Consider the following 18,463-nt stretch of genomic DNA (forward strand, 5'->3'; position numbering starts at 1 on the left):
AAATTGACTAAAAATGAGAAGGAATTGAGTATCAACTGATATTATTATGATATTTCAATTTTGATCACGCGATCATCTTCATTGCAAGTTTTGGTATGAACTTATACCATATATACCATTATACATTGCTTTTTTCTTTGGTTTGTTTTTTCACGGGCTTTTCTAACCGTTACAGGGAAAGCAATCCCCCAGTACTATTGAAATGAAAGGTTATAATTCGTCTATTTATTACCTTCAATCTTTATATGACATTAAGTCTACCAACGAGTTTGAGTTGGCAGACCGAGCTAGTCCTTGAATGTAGGGTTGATCTGGAATCCTACCCAAAAAAATGTCAAAGTCTGACTTGAAAGATGCTACCGGATCAATAAGGCTTACAAATTACAAATATTAGACGGAAGCATATTAAACAATGAAGGAGCCCGAGAAAGAAGAGAAGTGGACCACACCAATAGAGTTTGAATGGCCTTCAGCGACCCGCCAACTCAAATTCAATCGTTGACCAAAGATTTTATAGATATTGACTCCCATTTATTAGATTTTCTTTTGTTTATACTCCATTCGACATTTGCACATGAGTAATGTGCTGATCATTCCGAATATATAGGCATACACCCCCATGTGGGGAAAAATGGGATTATCAGGGCGTATCCTATACATCACAACGAACTAAGTTGAAACCAACTATTGTAAGTTCTTCGTCTAGGACCCCTGGCCGAAACCACGTTTCTGTGAAAGAGATCTCTGATCTTCTGATCTTATAGAGATCAAACTTTTGGAGTTTGCGTAAGAGAAAAAACTCTTTGGATTCGATCTACCCTCCTGAATCACTTTGCTCTCTTTTTCAATTGATCATTCTCAATGGAGGCCTAAATTCTATCTTGAATTAAATTCAACTTTCTTTTGGAAATTGACCACAACTACTTGATTTGAATTGCTCTGAAGCCTTTGTAGTTTTGATTGAGATTTTAGCTATGAACTGTCAAAATAATATTTACACCAGAAGCAGGTAAAACATTTAATATTAAAGCTTTTGAATTATTCTAAAAGAGACTAGATATATGGACAATTCTTCAAATATTCAATAAATTCTACCAAAGATTGTCATTTTTGAAACGTTTGCGAAGAAAGTTTCAAACAAATATTGTAAAAATATCAAGCATGTTTCGTCCATGAAAAATTTAGATGTAGTCCTCCAAAATAATGGAAAGTTCGATGAGCATATCCAGCTGAAGGTGGCTAAAGCTTTTAAAATGTGTGGTTGGATATATCGCCGTTTAAGTCCAGAGATAACATCACGATGCTAACTCCGTACAAGTGGATTGTTCAGCCACATTGAGACTATGCTTCACCCATTGGGGCTAAACTGAGTTCAGCAGATTTGCAAAAGGTCGAACAAGTCCAAAAATCTTTCAGTAGGAACATCACAGGAATGAGAGAGTTCTCGTTTTGGGAGAGACTAAAAAAGTTGGGACTGTACAGTGTTCAGAGAAGGTACGAAAGGTATCTGATACTGTACGTCTTCAGAAGCATCCAGGTGCTTCGTCGCAACCCAGGATTTAGGGTCAATTGTAGTGACCGTAGAGGCTTTATGAGAGCACCTTCAAGCCCTCGAGAATTCAGGCTAGTTCGAACAATGAAGTCCAACTATCTTCCTTCTCGGGCTCCTTCATTGTTAAAAAAAATTGCAAAATCTCACATATTCGTAGGGAGTACGCAGATCCTGTAGCATCCTTTAAGTCAGACTTGAACATTTTTTTGATCAAAGGCTAGTCAGATCTGCCAACTCTAATTATTTGGTGGATCACATATGATATAAATATAAAATTAAGTAAATGTATAACTTTTTCTATCTTGAACTGCTGGGCATCCATCCAAATCCCAAAAGCAGCAAGGAAGTTCGCAAAAAAATGTAACCAAAGTTAACAAATCTGTTTTTATAGCATTTGTTTTTGAAAAAAAAACCTATTTTAAGATGCCTTAACCAATAAAGCTATCGAATGTACTTCGAAACAAATGTTTAAAATAATTATTTATTTTGACTTTTTGAATATGCCTTTGCCTCCGAACTTTCAAGTTTCAAAAAGCGAGGAAAATAGCTACCAGAGGTCCAGGCATTTGAGCAAAAACTTTATCATGGATTAAAACCACCCGGAGTTAGAAGAAAAGGCGAACTCTTCTGAAATCGTTGTCAGGCGAAATAGCATTTTAAGTTTAAGACTGATCAAATAGAGGCATTAAAATATTTCAATTTGATAGTACTTGGGACTACATTTTCGTCGCGGTGAAAAAAAAATGTTGACCAAAACCAACGCAAACAAAGATAATCGAGTGCCAAAAATTTATCCTTAATTGAGTGCCAGACAGTGATGGTTTGGGCCCCTGCCTCACTGAATAAGTCATTTGAGATTGAGCAATTATAATCGAGAGGGCAATTGAAAACCGGCTGAATGCATTTGATCTGACTTCACGGAAAACTTCCCCAGGTGAAATGCTTCGAATATTGGCCCAATGACGGGGAAATGCTCCACTTCGACGAGCTTAGCCTTTACACAACATCAGAAGTCAGTCTACAAAATGACGTGGGAGTGATTAGAACCATTGAAGTCACTAAGGTTGGTTGATTAATCATAGTCATATTAACACTAGGGGTATTGATTGATACAACATACACTGAAACACTGAAAGATTTGCTGTCGTAGGAGGAGGAGGACTCCAAAGTGGATCCGATCACGTATCGAGTGACTCAATACCACATGACCTCGTGGCCAGACCATGGCGTGCCCGAATCCACGTCGGCCGTTTTGCAAATGTGTTCGTCGTTGATGCAGTTCAAAAATGGCGAACGATCAAAGCCCGAAAAATTGCTCCCAGAGGGCCGAATCAGTGGTCAGAGAACAAACCCGCCCATTGTAGTTCATTGTAGCGCGGGGGTAGGACGGACTGGCACATTCATCGGGGTGCTCATGGTTCTCCGTCAAATAGAAATTTGTCACTCCTCGGAAGTGGATATTGCCTCGCTAGTCAAAAGCATGCGAGACCAACGCCCCAAGATGGTCCAATCGTTCGTAAGTAGCTTGTTTGATTAGACTAGGCATTTATTTTATTTTCACAAGGATTTTTCAATTGCAGGATCAATACATCTTCATATACCATTGCGTCAAGGACTTCATCAATCAAAAAACTGGCCTTGTAGAGATGAGCGTGTGACGGTGCAGACAAGGGAAGTGAACGCGTTATTTTGATTGGCACACCCATGCAATGATCCAACGACGAGACTCAATATTGATTTGTTTTCTGCTCTTGTGAAATGGAATGTACCTTGTATTTGTTAAAACATGAAATAGTCAAAAAGCAACGACCTTTCTGATGACTTATTACTCATTAATCGACGTCGAAAAAGAACGTTAAAGCCTGAAAAAACTTAACTTTTCAGCCAGTTTTTTACCTTTTCGTGTTTTTTTCCGATATTTTTCCTACTAGTTTTCACATTTTAGGAGACTTTCAGCCATTTTGTAATTTGGGTACTTCTCTGCTTCCTAGTTAACTCGTTACTTGTTGGGACTTTTTTGTTTAATTTCATGTCACATGATTAGATGAAGAATTAAATCCTCAGCCAGAAGGGGTTTTTGTGTGTGTTCTAAGTATCTAAGTAGTACCTCTTGAGAATGTTAGAGAGCATCAGACCCTTAACAAGATAGATGGCGCAAAATGTATATATTGAAGTTAAATATGACACTTCCAAACGACATTAGATCATAGTCAAGCACCAGTTGACTCAAAATCAAATGAGAATTGTTTTTTAAGTATTGCATCAATGGCTCTAACAGTTTAGCATTCTAAAAGTGAGGAAACACAAAGTCCTCTTCCAATGCATTTTCAATGTTTTAAAGGACAAAGGGACATATCAAAGACAAACCAAACTTCGTCGAGCAAACACGACGATAGATGCAAGTGAGTGCAAATCAAAACAATAATACGATACGATTGGAAAAATTACACTCGTATATTTTGAGCAACCCTAGTAAAATGAAAAAAAAAAATGGATAAGCGATTGAAGTTATTGAAGATTTTGCATAGCACTCCTCACGAGCAAACAACTCAAATCAAATTCATCATCAATTCCTTCTAGCCCAATCCTAGTCTTGACCGCCTGGGTGATACATATCGTTCCAGGTTAAATTTCAAGTGCGTTCCTCGTCATGTTTGTCCAAAACGGATATTTGATGGTCTTGATCCTGGCGCTCGGACAAGTTTCGGGCCAAAGTGACCGCGACTGGCTGACCTCAACCAACAGCCTACACAAAACTCGCCCCTCGAGCACCTCTTACGAGAACATGCCTCAAACCATCACCGACTTTGGCGAGGTGTTCAACGCTTTCCAAGTGATGGCTCGAACGGCCATGAAACATTTGGTTGAGGGGTTCTTGCCTAGTTTGCGCGAGGCCGTTTCGCGGGCCAAACGTGAGGCTCAGGAGGACGAGCAAGACTACTTGGATGCGCTCGTGACGGGCATGGGGGCCATGATGGATCGGCAACGTTGTCGGCAACGAGTCACTTGTAATGCGGGCAAGATCCTCCAGACGAGTGTTCCAGGATCCCAGGTCATGGTCATGCTCATGGAGGCTGTTGTTCCCACCAGCTGGTAAGTTGTATCGGCAGTAGCACGGGATCGGGTAGGAACACTACTTGAATTGATAATGGAGATGTTTTCAAATTGATTTCAGGATGGATTGGTACTCGACAGTGAAGACGTCGGTCATTGATCGGTCGGATAATTGCTTCGAAAACTACGAGTGCGACTTGCTGGAAAATCAAACCGAAAAGCGGCGTAGCTCTGCCTCAAATCGACCATGAACTATCAAGTAGCCATATTTCCTTGACTCTTCAAAGGAAGCTTTTAATGGTTTCAAACTTTCTTATATGACTGATATTCATGAATAAAGAGTTCATGCTCTTCCCTTATCCTAACAAATGAAGTACTAGAAATGTCTTTCCTATCACAGCTCGTGTTCGTGTATTTAATCAAGAGATAACGTCCATTGCATAGTTTGGTGGGTGTGGAAGGAATAATTGATAAGAGCCATTCGTGAATGGTCGAGGTCTAGGGAATCGTGGGTAAACCTTTCATAATAGAAATTATATCTAACAAAATGGCAGAAGAGCTGGAGGACGTTCGGGTGTCAATCGTGGGTGGGTCTGAGTGGGGCCAGTCTATTTTGGTGGATAAGGTCCAAAGGGCCCTTCAAAGAGGCAGCACGAAGATTCATATCATTCACGGATATGTCGTAGATACGAATAGCGACGTTCGGGTTTTGACCGGCCCAGTGATTGGCGAAGTGACCATGGACTCGGCTTTCATCCTGCTTGAGGTGCAAGGACAAGACAAGTACACTCCCGTGACTTGCAGATTGTACAAAGACCCCGAACATGACGAGCCCGTTGCCGAGGTGAGCTTGGAACTGAAGGCCAAACGGCCGTCCACATTTCAGTTCCATGATCTCGAGCCCAACACCCGCTACACTGCCGTTTTCAATGGGGTCTGCAAATACAACGCCACTTACCGAATGGCCCATTTCAAGACTAAATCCGAAAACGTCGAGCATTTCCGCATTCTGGCCTTGAGCTGCGATCGACCCAGTCGTTTGCTCTTGGGACAACAGGATCCATGGATGAATATGCTCAAACGAATTGCCACCGTGGACGTTGTACTCCACGTTGGGGACCAAATCTATCCCGACAACGAAGACATTGCACACGCTGATGCGATTTTCGGCCAACTGTACGACGGTTTGTCCGCCGACAAACAAAGGAGCATGATGTTAAGGGGTCGGGAACTCTGGCGGAGTAAGTATAGGTCGGTGTTTTCGCGAGAAGGCAAAGTGGAGGTGTTGGCCAATTGCTCCAACCTTATGATTTGGTCCGACAACGACGTGGCTAATGACTTCACTACAATGCGAAAAGCGGACGGATCACAGATGTACCATCCGAATTTTCTCCAATGCGGTATGCGGACCTACCGAGAGTACCAACGAAAGTTGTGGGATCCGGACTGTTCTTTACAACTGGAGGAGGAGACCAAGGAGTGGCATCAGCACATCTACGGACCCGTGGGCATTTTCATGTGTGATCTGCGCGGAAACCGTATCAGCGGGAGTGGTCAGCAAGAGGCGGAAAACACTCTCTTGTCCGACGAGCAATGGTCTCACATTGAAAGCCTCTTCGTGAATCCCGAGATCAAAGTGATTATTTTGTGCTCGGAGACGCCATTTGTCGGAGACGAACCTTCAGTTTGTCGTCAAAAGGTAGCAGACAACCCGTCCATGGACTTTTTGCGAGACCACTGGCCCTACAACGAGGACGAACTGGTTCGGTTGCTCGATCTATGCTTCAACTGGAAGGCAGCCGGGGAGGCCGAGGCGATTCAGCGCGACGTCCTTCTGATTGGAGGGGATATCCACTGTGGGGTAACCAGCGTGATTCGAGACGATGACACCGGGTTGCAAATCAACCAACTCACTACAAGCCCGGTCACAAATCATGTGTGCAAATTCTTTCCTCCATCAGAGGGAGTGATTAATCAAAGGTACAATTTCAGTCACTTGCCTTTGGGGCAAAAGTTCAGGAACTACGCCGACATACAAATCTCCATTGACGAGGATTCTGTCAATGTCCTTGGCCAATTGATCCCGGTCTCTACTGACATCTTCAAAGATACGACTTGGCAGGTTGAGGATTCCGAAGAGGAGTGATTTGGCTGTTCAATCTTTTGAAACTGCTTTTATTCAACAATACAACGTCTCAGATTTTAGAGTGCAAATGACCGAATTTGACACATTTCACAGATACATATTTTCTATACCTCAGTCATTTTTCGACGGCGGCTCTCGGGAGCTGAATTGGACTTCCGTTTTCTAGCCCTAATTATGGGCGCTTCAACATTTGGTTCACTTTTTCGTTGAAATACACTCACAAAGAATCCATTGCAGAGGTCTTCACTCGGATCCGACCGCAAGCACGCCTTAAAACGCTCTTCACCACGCCCTCTTCGACTCCACGAGGGCAAAACCTGCGGGCACAGTTCAAAATTGGCACCAAACTTCGGGTCCGCCAACACTGCTGACACCACGCCCTCATTTTCTTGATCCATAATCGAGCACGTAGAATAAGATATCTTTCTGACTTGAGGGAATGTACCAGCATGCAGTAGAAGGCGGGTTTGATGCTTGGCCAAATTCTCGAGTCGCTCATCGCTCAAATCCACTTTCTCACAACGATTAAGCATTCCTGAAAAGAGTGCCAAAAATGGTTGGGTTATCAAGTGACATGCTCATATCCATTCACTAGGAGTGTCTCATTCATTGATTTCTAGGTCAATGCGAAATCTTCTTGAGTAACAACTATAACAATGGTAATTAACTTAGGGCAAGTGACTTACGTAAATGGTAAAACAATTCGGGTTGAAACCCTTTTGCAAAAACAAAAATAAAATGGGACGATATTATTAATAATCATTGTCACCGAAAACAGGATAAAATATTGGAAGAAAAATGGGCCAATCCCAAAGAATAGATGCCGGACGAGTTTGCATACTTTATCTTACACCAAACCAGTACACCAGTAAAAGAAAACAGCAGTCAGGTAATTAAACATGAAAATGAGCTAAAATTTGAATGGATTCAGATATTCATAAACACATACCATACCTGAACCACTACACGATGGATCCAAAACGATATACTCGACATCATCGAACCTGGCCGGATCCAGACAGAGAAAATCATTGTTGAAAATCTTGACACATTCTGCCGCACCTTTATTTTGTAACATTTTTCGCAAGGTATGGAAGCGTTGGCGGTCTCGCTCTACTGCGTACACGCAAGGCCCGTTCCTTGTGCCAACCGTCCACACCGAAGCGGCGACTTGGGAGGTTTTCATCCCGGGGGCGGCGCAAGCATCTAAAACAACCGCTCCCGATGGCAAAGCCAGGCAATGCACGGGTAAACAACTGGCCTTGTCTTGTAAGAGCAGCACACCCGCCCTATACAAGGGATGGTCGTGAAATTGTGAGCCAGGGGCGAACACCAAAAGGTCGGGAATGTGGTAATCGAGGATGAATTGACCGGGCTGGAGATCTCGCACCCGGCTCAAAAACTGCTCATATGTCTGCGATAACGACACTTGGCTCATCAGGGAGAACCCATCGGCTTGAATTTGCCTCATCACAGTCCCAGTGTCCGGTGCTAGTAAGCGATTAATCCGCACATAACGCGGTCGAATGCGGGTAAGTCGTTTTCGCTCGACCACCGAGTCGGTCAAAGGCGGAAGCTGAAACCGCCGTATGGCCGCCTCGTAAGTGAGGATGGTCTGAACGGGTCGACTCTGGCCGGGTAAGCGACCTTTGCCCCAAAGCAGCTCTGTCAGCAACACGTCGGCCAAACCGGGATCCAAACGAGGCTCGCGTTCCTCCCATTTCAGATGAACCCGCAAAGCTGTTAGCTGATGACGATGATCCACACAGGCCGTGAGTAAGGCTAACATGGCCTTAACATTGGGATGATTAGCCCCATAGATCAAGTTCTTGAGCGCGCCCCGCCCTAAACAGAGTTATTGACAAAGCGACACAAGTAGAGAGAGAGAGAGAAAATTAGTGTCGAGGAGGAGGATATCTCAAAAGCATTTCAATATTGCTAGTCTCAGACTGACTAACCTTCATCGTGGATTTGGAGTACTTTGGCACACGTTTTATAGAGACGCGGCACTTTCACGGAGTGTGCTTTTCTGATGGCCGCCCTTGGTTCAAGTGCATCTTCACCATCATCAGGATCGGGCTCACATTTGGAGACGGCGGCGCAGGCCAAGGTCAAGCCGGATAGCCCGGACATGGCATACATTCAAGGAATGGCCGGAAAGGAAGGTGGAGCTAATCAAAATAAAACTACTCGTTCATTGATTGGGAGGGAAAAAAAGAGAAAAGGCCATGGACCTTCGTAGAAAAATAGGCCAGATCAGTGTGGACTCCGCACCAAAATGAAAAAATGAACCATGTGGGTTTGTTTTGTTTGGTTTTCTGATCGAACTCATTTTCGTCGTTTTAGGAGTGCCGAGGCTTCGTTATTCAAGAATGGGATATTGCGCTCGTAAATAGCTCTCGAAGTTCAGGGCGCGAGAAGAACTTCAACACAGGCAATTCTCTAAGGTATCAATGGTTGTAAGTTCTTGGCATGAAATTAGATGAGTTTAATTGCCAGGTCCATGAGCTGGTGACAATCATGTTTTAACTAGCTGCATGTGGAGTACAGTTGTGCATCAGATCCAAAACCAATCGAATTCAGATGGATTCAAATCGAATTGACCAACCATTTTCGGATTTGGATTGGCAAAAGAAAATCAAATTGTTCGTTTTCGGATAGGGCATGTCAAGTGAAAGTAATTCAAGGAAAAATATGGTCCGGCACCCTGAGTTTGGGCATTTTGGGGAGGGAGAACTAAGACAAACATCACAGTCAAGTCCCACCATCCGACCATAGAATTATCGATAATCGAGGGATTTTGAGTGAACTGTGAACATGTTTGGTATAATTCGGTAAATGCACAATCAAATTGGCTAAATACCCTAATGCTATTTGCTTAGACGAGGAGGTAAAATGAAATAAATGTCAAAATTCAATGCATGCACAGTGCGGTTTAGCTGGACATATTGTCTTTGATTTTACCATATGGAATACGTCAGCTGTTCATGAACTCGTTCACTTGACAAGCCAGAACATTGATATTTAATACTTTGCCCTCAAAAAGGCCCTGCTTCCCCTTACAATTCCAATTATGCAACATTTTAGAGTTTAGATTCCATTTCATGTGCCTTTTATATTAATACAATGACGTCCTTTCAATTGATAATGAAAAAAATATATCTAATTAGGTGCAGTAAAGTTATAAACAGCTAATTTTCTTACAGAAGGTTAATACAGATTATTTAGAAAAAGGGGCTTTCCTTCATTGATGAAAAGAGAAGCTGAAAAGAGGCAAATACACTCCTAATATGAAGAAAACAGGATCAGAAAGTTCAACAAAATTTCAAAAGGGAAAGACGAGCCAGACAAGACCTGCATTCTTGCTCTTTTCCGTCAACTAGCAAAGAAACACTACTCCAACGTCGTAAGCACCCTCACTGCTGGTCACTCACTAGCTTCACAAGGTATAGGGGATGTCAAGTAAAGGAAATTCAGGGAAAAATGTAATCCGGCACCCTGATTTTGGGCATTTTGAGGAGAGAGAACTAAGACAAACATCACAGTCAACTCACACCATTCGCCCATTGAATTTTCAATAATCGAGTGATTTTGAGCAAGTTGTGTTACAAAACCCTACCAAATGAGCATGTTTGGTGTTAATCAGTGAACGCACTATCAAATTGGCTCAATACCACAATGTTAATTGCCTAGACAAGCATATAAAATGGAAAAAAATGTCAAAATCTAATGCATGCACAGTGCGGTTTGGCTGGGCATGTTGTCTTTGATTTTTCTTCATGGAATAACGTCAGTTGTTCCTGAACGCGTTTACTTGACTAGCCCAATACAAATTTTCCTGTAGACAGCTAAAGTCATGAGTACCTGTAATCGATTGCCCGGACAAAAATTCAACAACCGCTCTATCATCTAAATTCGGAATGCTAATTTATTCCACGTGTTCTCACAACGTACAAACATTTGTCTTTGGATAAATCTGCAGGGAGCGGTCTTATCATTGAGCCTCCTTTTAATTGAAACAAAAAAAACTACAGTGATCTAACGAGAGGGTATCGACAGTCACTGTTTTGCGGTTGTTCAACGTTAGCTTAATTAGTTTCTTTTCAATGCTTCGGCTTTACTCAACTTTGTAGCTGCTGCACTGCCAGATGATTAAAGTCAGTAAATCATTCAGTCAGTCCAGGATTTCCACCATAACAAATCAGACCTCACTTTTTCCTATTTCGTCCAAGAAATAACAGTCAAAAAAAATGAGAACATGTTCAGACGCTGACGCTTCATAGCAAAAATAGTTGCATTGAGTCCATAGATAAACTATGGGGTGAAGGTAGCTTCTTGCTTTTTTGAACTTTATATAGTTGTCTCGATTGTACATGGTATTCCAAGGGGGTCTGGCTCACCATTTTTGGTGTCATGGGATATGTAGTGGATTGTTTTTGAAAGGACTGATCATATGTTACTCAATATTCTCTCCTTCCCTTCTATTGTTGTCAACCTTTTTACACGTTAGAAATGAAGGAATATCAACGTTAACAGTAAGAAGTCTTTCTACAGGGCAATCCTACAGAGAGTAAATTAAAGGAAACGCCACAAGTGAAATCAGAACATAACACACTATCTTGCACGCCCAAAGAGGCATACTTCCACAGTTCAGTATGTCTGCTGTTTTTTAAGTTAAATCGTAGGAAAAAAATGGAACTCATTTTCGAGATAGAAGATAATATTTAATTTCGTGATAATTCTCAGTTTTGGCAATAATTCCATCATTATAGAAAACTCTTTTTTGCGCGAAGTATGGATCATTGCATACTTTGTGCATGGTTGTAAAACGGTAAGTTTTCGAATTTGATGACCGGGGCCCAGTCTGGGTTCCTGGATCTGTTAACATATTTCCCAACCTTATAGAAGCAACCCAATCAGACTCAAAAACAGCTTTCCGACGCAACCTTTTGGTGGAAAATGGGAGCCCTGAGTCAGTGTTTGTCTATGTCTATGTGTATGTCTTTCTTTCTGCCCGTCTGTTAGTCACTCTGTTCGTCTGTCAGTCTGTCCCTGGAATACACACAGTGTGTCAGTGAGTAAGTGTGTTTGTTCTTGGGATTCTGCCCATAGCCAGAGCAGACCAAAGGACCCACCACACCCTGGATCCCACCCCCTGAGAGGATCAATCAGACGTTCAAGAAATCAACAAACCCACAAACAAGCAGAGAGACAGACAACGGCCTGAAGGAGGGATTAAGAGCCCGGTCAGCTATTGACTTAGAACCATACATAGAACCCCCGGAGGCACTTCCTGCCTTCCTGCCTTCCTTCCTGCCTTCCTGCCTTCCTGCCTGCCTGCTGACTTATTTGTCTGCTGACTTATTTGTCTGCCCCTCTGTCGGAGGAAGCTATTATGCCCGTGGAGGAAAGCTGCATCATGAACGCCTGATCTCGCTCGTTAGGCAAATACGTCCACACCTCCCACACCTAGACGGTCAAGAGAGCCGTCTTTTTTCCCCTGGTGGACGTCAGCTCCCCCCGTCAATTGAGCGAGCGAGCCCTTTGTGCCCTGCCCAAGTCACGGCTCCCAACCTCTCTTTGATTCTCCATCTTTCCATCCCGAGCGGAACGCCCTCGCCCCGCTTTCGTCCTGTTGCCCTCGGCTTGCTTCCCTCGCCCGCGTCGCCCATGGAGTTCCTTACCCCGGGCACCACGTGACCCGCCGGCCCCACCCCCCACCCAACGCGCCTCTGATGACGCTATGATCATGACCACGACCCACTCGACCCAGCGGCTAGCCTCGGCGCCCATCACCGGCGTCTATGGAGGTCGGACCGGTCGATCAGGTGGCGGCGGCCCTTGGGTATCGCGGAGTGCCTCGGTAGCATCCACTTCAGCGGCCGCCGCTCATCGGGGCCCGCTGCCCGCTGAGTGCTTGGCCGGTTCCGCCTCCTTAGCCTTTAAGTACGCCTCACTGCCGGGTCACGGTTCGCAAGCGGGCGGCGCGTCCTCGCTCGTTGGCTCGCGCCTGCCTTCGCTGAGTCCTCCGACGAGTGCTTCGCCACGTTTGGATTCCATGAGCTTCACACCTGAGGAGTTGGCTTCGCAACTCACCTTGCTGGATTGTCCGGCCTTTCAAGCCATCGCACCCGAAGAACTGGTGTCGTGTTCGTGGAACAAGAAGAACAAACTGGAAGTGGCGCCGAACGTAGTGGCCTTCATCCGACGGTTCAACCACGTCGCCTTTTGGAGCACGCAAGAGATTCTCCGGTACGAGTCTTCGGTCAAAGCTCGAGCCGAAGTCATGGCCCATTTTATCCGGACCGCCAAGAAATTACAAGAGCTCAACAACCTCAACGCTGAGTTCGCCATTATTTCGGCATTGCAGAGCGCCTCGATCTTCCGCCTGAGCAAGACTTGGTCGCACGTGCCTCGGAAGGAAAAGCAGACCTTTGATAAGTTGGCCGATCTGTTTTCCGAGCGGGACAACTTTGCCCGCTTACGCGACCATATGAACGCCATCGCGCTCAAGCACGATCCGTGTCTACCCTATCTCGGCCTCTATCTAACTGACCTGGTCTACATCGACATGGCTCACCCGCACTCGGGAGGGCTCGAATCCCAGCAGAGACGATTTAAAATGAACAACATTCTGAGGATTGTGTCCGAATTGCAGCAATCGAATTACTCCAATTTGCCCGTCATACCCAAGTGCCAGCAGTATTTGAAGTGAGTCATTCCAATCTTGTGTCAATTTCAAGTTAGCCTATTGTTTTTTTATTCTCATTGCCCGCTGTAGATCCATCCAGTACATCGACGAACTTCAAAAGTTCATTGAAGAGGACCACTACAAATTGTCCCTGAAGCTGGAACCCAATCCCAACCAACAGCCCAACTCGGTGCCCAGCTCCTCTAGCTCAAAAGAATCGGTTCATTCGTTTCGTGACCCCGGGCTAATGGCCGAATTGAATCTTTCCCCCGCCAAAGGTAAGTTGTCAACGGTCATGATTCAAGTAGTCGAGGGAGATGTCTTGTGATGTGATGCTGTTTCTTTCATCAGGGAATTGTTGCATTCGCTCAGTCAAACCCGCCTTCGTACCCGGTCATCGAAAATCAAGATCTGACGGGGCCAATATCTTTCTGTCCTGTGGTGGATCCGCCACCCAAAATGACGATGGGCCTCCATGGTCGAATTCGGGAACACTCTCCAGTGCGGAATCAGATGAGAGATTCAAGCATCATCTGTTGGATGATTCGCTTTTGGAAGAACCGTTTCTAGGTGCCTCATCCAATCCTAGTCCGGATGGATTGTCTTATGATTTGTCAGAAAAAGCCACGTTGGCCGACACGAACACTGTGGCCACTGCCAATAATGCGCCTCTCGGTCCGGGCAGTCGATGTTCGTTTCAGGTAAGCAGAACAAAAACAACAACAATTAAGGTTGTGAAAACGGCTTTTCTTCGTTAAGTCGAGGAGGTGGGGCAGAATAGTTTTGGGATCTCGAACACAAGTCCCTAATCAGTGCAAATCTTACAGGGCTGCGTCAAGAGGAAGACCTTGATCAAAGAAGGTCGTCGTCCTACCGTATCTAGTTGGCAACGATATTGGCTCCAGATCTGGGAGTCAGCCCTAGTGTTTTTCTTGCCCAAAACCCTTACCAAAGGAACAGAGCGCAAGGATTTCAGGAGCGAGCCCTACAAATTCAAGTCCATCTTGGGATGGATCGTGATGGTGGCTGATACAACCACAGATAATCTTTCGTTTCAACTCACCGATCCATTTCAAAAGAGCGTCTACCGATTTCGTGCACCCACCCCCGAATTGGCTCGTACTTGGGTTCACTGTCTTCATATGAGCACCAAAGGCATTGACCCAGAGGGTACTCCCAAAAACCTGATCACGTTTGAGTAATGGTGTTCCTTTTTGGGGGTCACCATGTGATCACCGGCATTAATCTCTGATAAATGCACTCACTCCCGATAAGTTCGTTACGCCCCACTCCCTCCTTACGCTTCCTGATTGTTCCCCATAAAACACAAGCCAGTTTTCACGCGCAGTGATTAAATCACAATCAACTTACGGGTTGCTATTTCCCTTTTTTTCTTCCAAGTTTTTAGATAAAACCAGCTTTAATGTTTCGTTGGACCCCCAACATCAATAAAAGTAATTCGCTAAGCTCCGTCATCAATCTTGAAGATTTCTCGCGATCTGAGGTGGTCTTTAGCTTGATTTCGCAACAAGTTTCCCACGTGTCCAGATAGAAAAATAGCTTTGAGATTATTGCTAAATGTCATAGTGTTGTTTGACCATTCATCACTGAAATTAAAAATGATACACCATTTTCGTTGACTAGTGACTGGCTTTACTTACATCGAAGCGTCCTATTTGATGGAAAAATAATGTCAAAATTTGGATGTGTCTCTGCCGAAGAAAAACGACTTGAACCAAAACATGGGGATCAGTATCTTGTTGACCACAGATACCATCATAGTCCAATAGGCTGATCGCCACGTCAAAAAGGCTACAATACCCTTGAATTTGGGTCCGTTGAGATCGACAACTGCGTTGAACGTGCCCAGAGATGCCATGGCTCCCATAAATTTGTACTGGAACGCCAAGGCCTCATCGCGGTTCAAACACGAGGCTAAGTGACCACCTTGTTGATTGGCTACTTGCGCCAGCATAGCCAGGGGTTTGTCCTCGTTGACGGCACAATCCCCGATAGCATACACATGGGGATGGTTGAGGACTTGCAACGTTTCGTCCACTTTGATCCGATGGTCCTGGCTCAATGGGAGGGGCAGATTCTTAACAAATTCTAGTGCTCCATTCCCCGTGGACCAAACACACACGCCAAAAGGGATTTCTGTGCCGTCATCCAAGACGACCGACACGTCTTTCACTTCTTTGACGACTTGATTGGTTAACAATGTCACTTGCCGTTTGGCCAGCGTCGTTTCCACATAGTCGGAAAGCGAGCTATCAAAGTTGCCCAAGAGGTGCTTCCCGGCTTCAATGACGATGATCTTTTGCGAGTGCTTGAGATCGGAGTACCACTGACTGACGTCGTGGCGAATGAAGTCGCAGAGCTCGGATGTGAACTCGATGGACGTGGGCCCCCCACCCACCACCACAAAAGTCAGGAGACGAGTCCGCTCGGCTTCTGTCACGAAAGGGCTGGAAGCTCGTTCAAAGCACTCTATGATCCGATGTCGAATGGATCGAGCGTGTTCCAATTGTTTCAAAAAGAATACGTTGTCCTTTGAAGTCCCGGTGGGCGAGAATTGTTCCTCGCGACTCTGGAGTCCGGGGACGCCGAACGTGCTGGATTTGGTGCCCACGGCAATCACCAAATGGTCGTAGGGTAGTTGGAACACGAGCTTTCCGCTGCCATAATGACGGTAGACGTCTAGACAATGAACCTGTCGGTGATGGACGTCGATGGCGGTAGCTTGAGCCTGATGGTAGTGGACACCGCGGATCGTGCGGACGGGCTCCTGGACACACCTGAAAGCATACAGGAGGGCCCTCACAGACAGTCAGGATGACGCGGGTCCCTGTCACCACTCAAGCAATGGCTTACCGAAATTCCAATGTGCCGACCGTGGTGCTAGGCAGGAGCGGGGTGAAAAGGAAGTGATTCCGCGGCGATACCACGCTCACGTCGAACTGGCGCTTGTCCAGGTCGCGAGCTAATCGAAACCCACCCCAGCCCACGCCTAATATGAGGACTTTCTTTCGTTCCGAAGCCGACGGGGATACTCCCCACACCCGTCGGACCGATGGTCGCCCAGGGAAGTAGGTCAGGGATGATGGGGCCCAAGGCGGTTTGACATGGCGGAGAGGCCCTTGCATGATCGTGCCGACTGGCAAAGTCTTGTCTTTTGCATTTGCCAAGTGCCAGGCTCAAACGTGAGCCAGCTAGACCAAACAAAAAGACTGACAGACACACGAGCATACGACCACCTACCGGAATCCCAGATAGGGAGGACGATTTATTCTGTTCAAGACTCCATGTCATGCAAAACAAACCAAGTGCTCTCTTCGTGCGTGGTACCGGACTATAGAAATAAGATGCCAAAATGACAGTTGGACATTTAGGTTTTTACTTGTATGTAGTACATAGTCCGTTCAGGCGGTTGTTTATTAGTCGTCTGAGATGTCATTCCTGAAGATTTAGACACCGGCAAGTTCAGCTCATTCGCTGAATCATGACTAGGGCCGGACAAAACTTGCATGTCCCAAATTTTCTGAAAATTTATCGCATCTGCAATTTATCATGCAATTTCAGCCACTTCAGCACAAAAATATTAATATTTCTGCAATTTGGAAATTTTTTAATCAAATTTGTGTCAATTTTGGGGAGAACATTTTGAGATTTGAAGTTTTCCTGATTTTTTGTAGAAATTTGTTTGACATTAAAGCATCTCAACATGGTTCCATGGGGTATCAGTAAATGGTTAGGAGATGGATGATTCATGTGGAAGGAATTGACCAGCTATCATTTTCAAGAAACTTGACAACAGTACAATCGTATCTCTAACATGTAATGAAACATAATCTTAATAACAAAACTGTTGTGTAATAGTTTCACAGTGGCATTATCAATATGTTGTTGCAGAACTCAGGTACCTTTGTATCAGGCAATATCAAAGATGTATGTTCAAGATCCTGATCTAACTAATTCGTCTAAAGGGCAGCTTGAACAATGCAAAAATGTTCTCCCCGGGTTTGTTTTTGTTTGTTAAAACGTCTCTCACTTGGCGTTCTATCTGACAATATGTGTCTCAGTTGAGGAATATTTCCAGTTTATTGTCCCAGCCAACAATAATTATTACCTCATCTTAAGGAATGACCGCAAGATTACCCATTGGAGCTGTGAGAGCAAGAGCTCATGCAGTAATTTAAATACTGCAAAGAAGCTTGACTTGGCTAGCCTAGGATCAAACCAGGATTTGCAAATTGGAGCCAGATTGCAGATGCTCTACTGATATACATAGTACCCCAGCTAGCCTCTTTTCCCCAGGTACAGTAGGTTCAAATTATTATACAAAGAGTTATTATGACAGAAGTTTACTTTTCATTGACTACTGCTTTATTTGGAAGGCAAAAATAGCCTTTACAGCCCTCCAGACGGAATTGGTGCATCTATTTTTTTTTTACAAATTATTGTGCAAATTCGGGTGATTTTTACAGCAACTTTGCTGTTGATAAAGACCATATTTATATGCAAATTGTGGCCGGCCCTAACCATTAAACATTTGGAAAGGATTAACGTTCCATTTTCCTCCAAGTGTGACTGGTCCTTTTGGGTCACTAGATAGAATAAGGTATCTCAATTTTCACCCCAATTAATCAACTGCATCAAAAGTTATAACCGCTTAATCACAATACAAAAACGGATGCAGATTACAAAACAGAATGAATGATTTAGTCCTCTTCTGGTTATCAATTAGCCCATTCATTCTGTCAAGAGTCAAGAGTTATGGTGCGAGCTTGGAGAGGGCACAGCTTTTGATCTAGTCCTTCGATTGATATGAAATTTGAAATATGTAATTGTATGTGGCGACCTGATACCAGTCTTATCAGAAGAAGAAGGCAATGCGCTGACTCGATTCCGAAACACCAATTCTCGACCCAAGAATCCCTTCCATTCGCCCGCGGTTCATGGTTGAATCCATGCATGACGTACGACGTGAATTTCTTACTAGCTGGCTCTTGAGAAAGGG

At 44.5% G+C, this 18,463-nt stretch overlaps 6 protein-coding genes across 6 annotated transcripts in view; 4 read left to right on the forward strand and 2 right to left on the reverse strand.

The window, feature by feature from the left end:
• LOC131889036 (receptor-type tyrosine-protein phosphatase eta-like) overlaps positions 1 to 3,365 on the forward strand; it is a 6,403-nt gene extending 3,038 nt beyond the window's left edge. The window contains exons 5-7 of the mRNA XM_059238026.1: positions 2,487 to 2,615; positions 2,703 to 3,068; positions 3,133 to 3,365. Coding sequence (XP_059094009.1) covers positions 2,487 to 2,615; positions 2,703 to 3,068; positions 3,133 to 3,210 — 573 coding nt within the window. The 3' untranslated portion in view covers positions 3,211 to 3,365. The remainder of the gene's footprint in view (positions 1 to 2,486; positions 2,616 to 2,702; positions 3,069 to 3,132) is intronic.
• Positions 3,366 to 4,152: 787 nt separating this feature from the next.
• On the forward strand, positions 4,153 to 4,975 carry LOC131889041 (uncharacterized; the record flags this gene model as incomplete). The annotated part of the gene is given in 2 exon segments (XM_059238030.1): positions 4,153 to 4,645; positions 4,728 to 4,975. Coding segments are annotated over 2 exon segments (573 nt in total). The 3' UTR covers positions 4,858 to 4,975.
• A 90-nt stretch (positions 4,976 to 5,065) lies between these two features.
• LOC131889035 (uncharacterized) lies at positions 5,066 to 6,983 on the forward strand. Its single transcript, XM_059238025.1, has one exon. The coding sequence runs from the start codon at positions 5,154 to 5,156 to the stop codon at positions 6,750 to 6,752; it is 1,599 nt and encodes a 532-aa protein (XP_059094008.1). The 5' UTR covers positions 5,066 to 5,153; the 3' UTR covers positions 6,753 to 6,983.
• Positions 6,761 to 9,078, reverse strand: LOC131889037 (28S rRNA (cytosine-C(5))-methyltransferase-like). Its single transcript, XM_059238027.1, has 3 exons — positions 8,711 to 9,078; positions 7,707 to 8,597; positions 6,761 to 7,287 (listed from the first exon to the last, which is right to left on the reverse strand). The coding sequence occupies exons 1-3, from the start codon at positions 8,892 to 8,894 to the stop codon at positions 6,857 to 6,859; spliced, it is 1,506 nt and encodes a 501-aa protein (XP_059094010.1). The 5' UTR covers positions 8,895 to 9,078; the 3' UTR covers positions 6,761 to 6,856.
• Positions 9,079 to 11,788: 2,710 nt separating this feature from the next.
• On the forward strand, positions 11,789 to 15,075 carry LOC131889031 (ras-specific guanine nucleotide-releasing factor RalGPS2-like). Its single transcript, XM_059238021.1, has 4 exons — positions 11,789 to 13,463; positions 13,534 to 13,721; positions 13,795 to 14,144; positions 14,271 to 15,075. Exons 1-4 carry the CDS (start codon positions 12,496 to 12,498, stop codon positions 14,643 to 14,645), a joined length of 1,881 nt encoding a protein of 626 aa, XP_059094004.1. The 5' UTR covers positions 11,789 to 12,495; the 3' UTR covers positions 14,646 to 15,075.
• On the reverse strand, positions 15,074 to 16,823 carry LOC131889039 (probable NADH dehydrogenase). The gene is made up of 2 exons (XM_059238028.1): positions 16,318 to 16,823; positions 15,074 to 16,241 (listed from the first exon to the last, which is right to left on the reverse strand). Exons 1-2 carry the CDS (start codon positions 16,587 to 16,589, stop codon positions 15,137 to 15,139), a joined length of 1,377 nt encoding a protein of 458 aa, XP_059094011.1. The 5' UTR covers positions 16,590 to 16,823; the 3' UTR covers positions 15,074 to 15,136.
• Positions 16,824 to 18,463: the final 1,640 nt, after the last annotated feature.

Source organism: Tigriopus californicus, chromosome 10, assembly GCF_007210705.1.
Source record: "Tigriopus californicus strain San Diego chromosome 10, Tcal_SD_v2.1, whole genome shotgun sequence".
Classification (NCBI taxonomy): Eukaryota; Metazoa; Arthropoda; class Copepoda; order Harpacticoida; family Harpacticidae; genus Tigriopus; species Tigriopus californicus.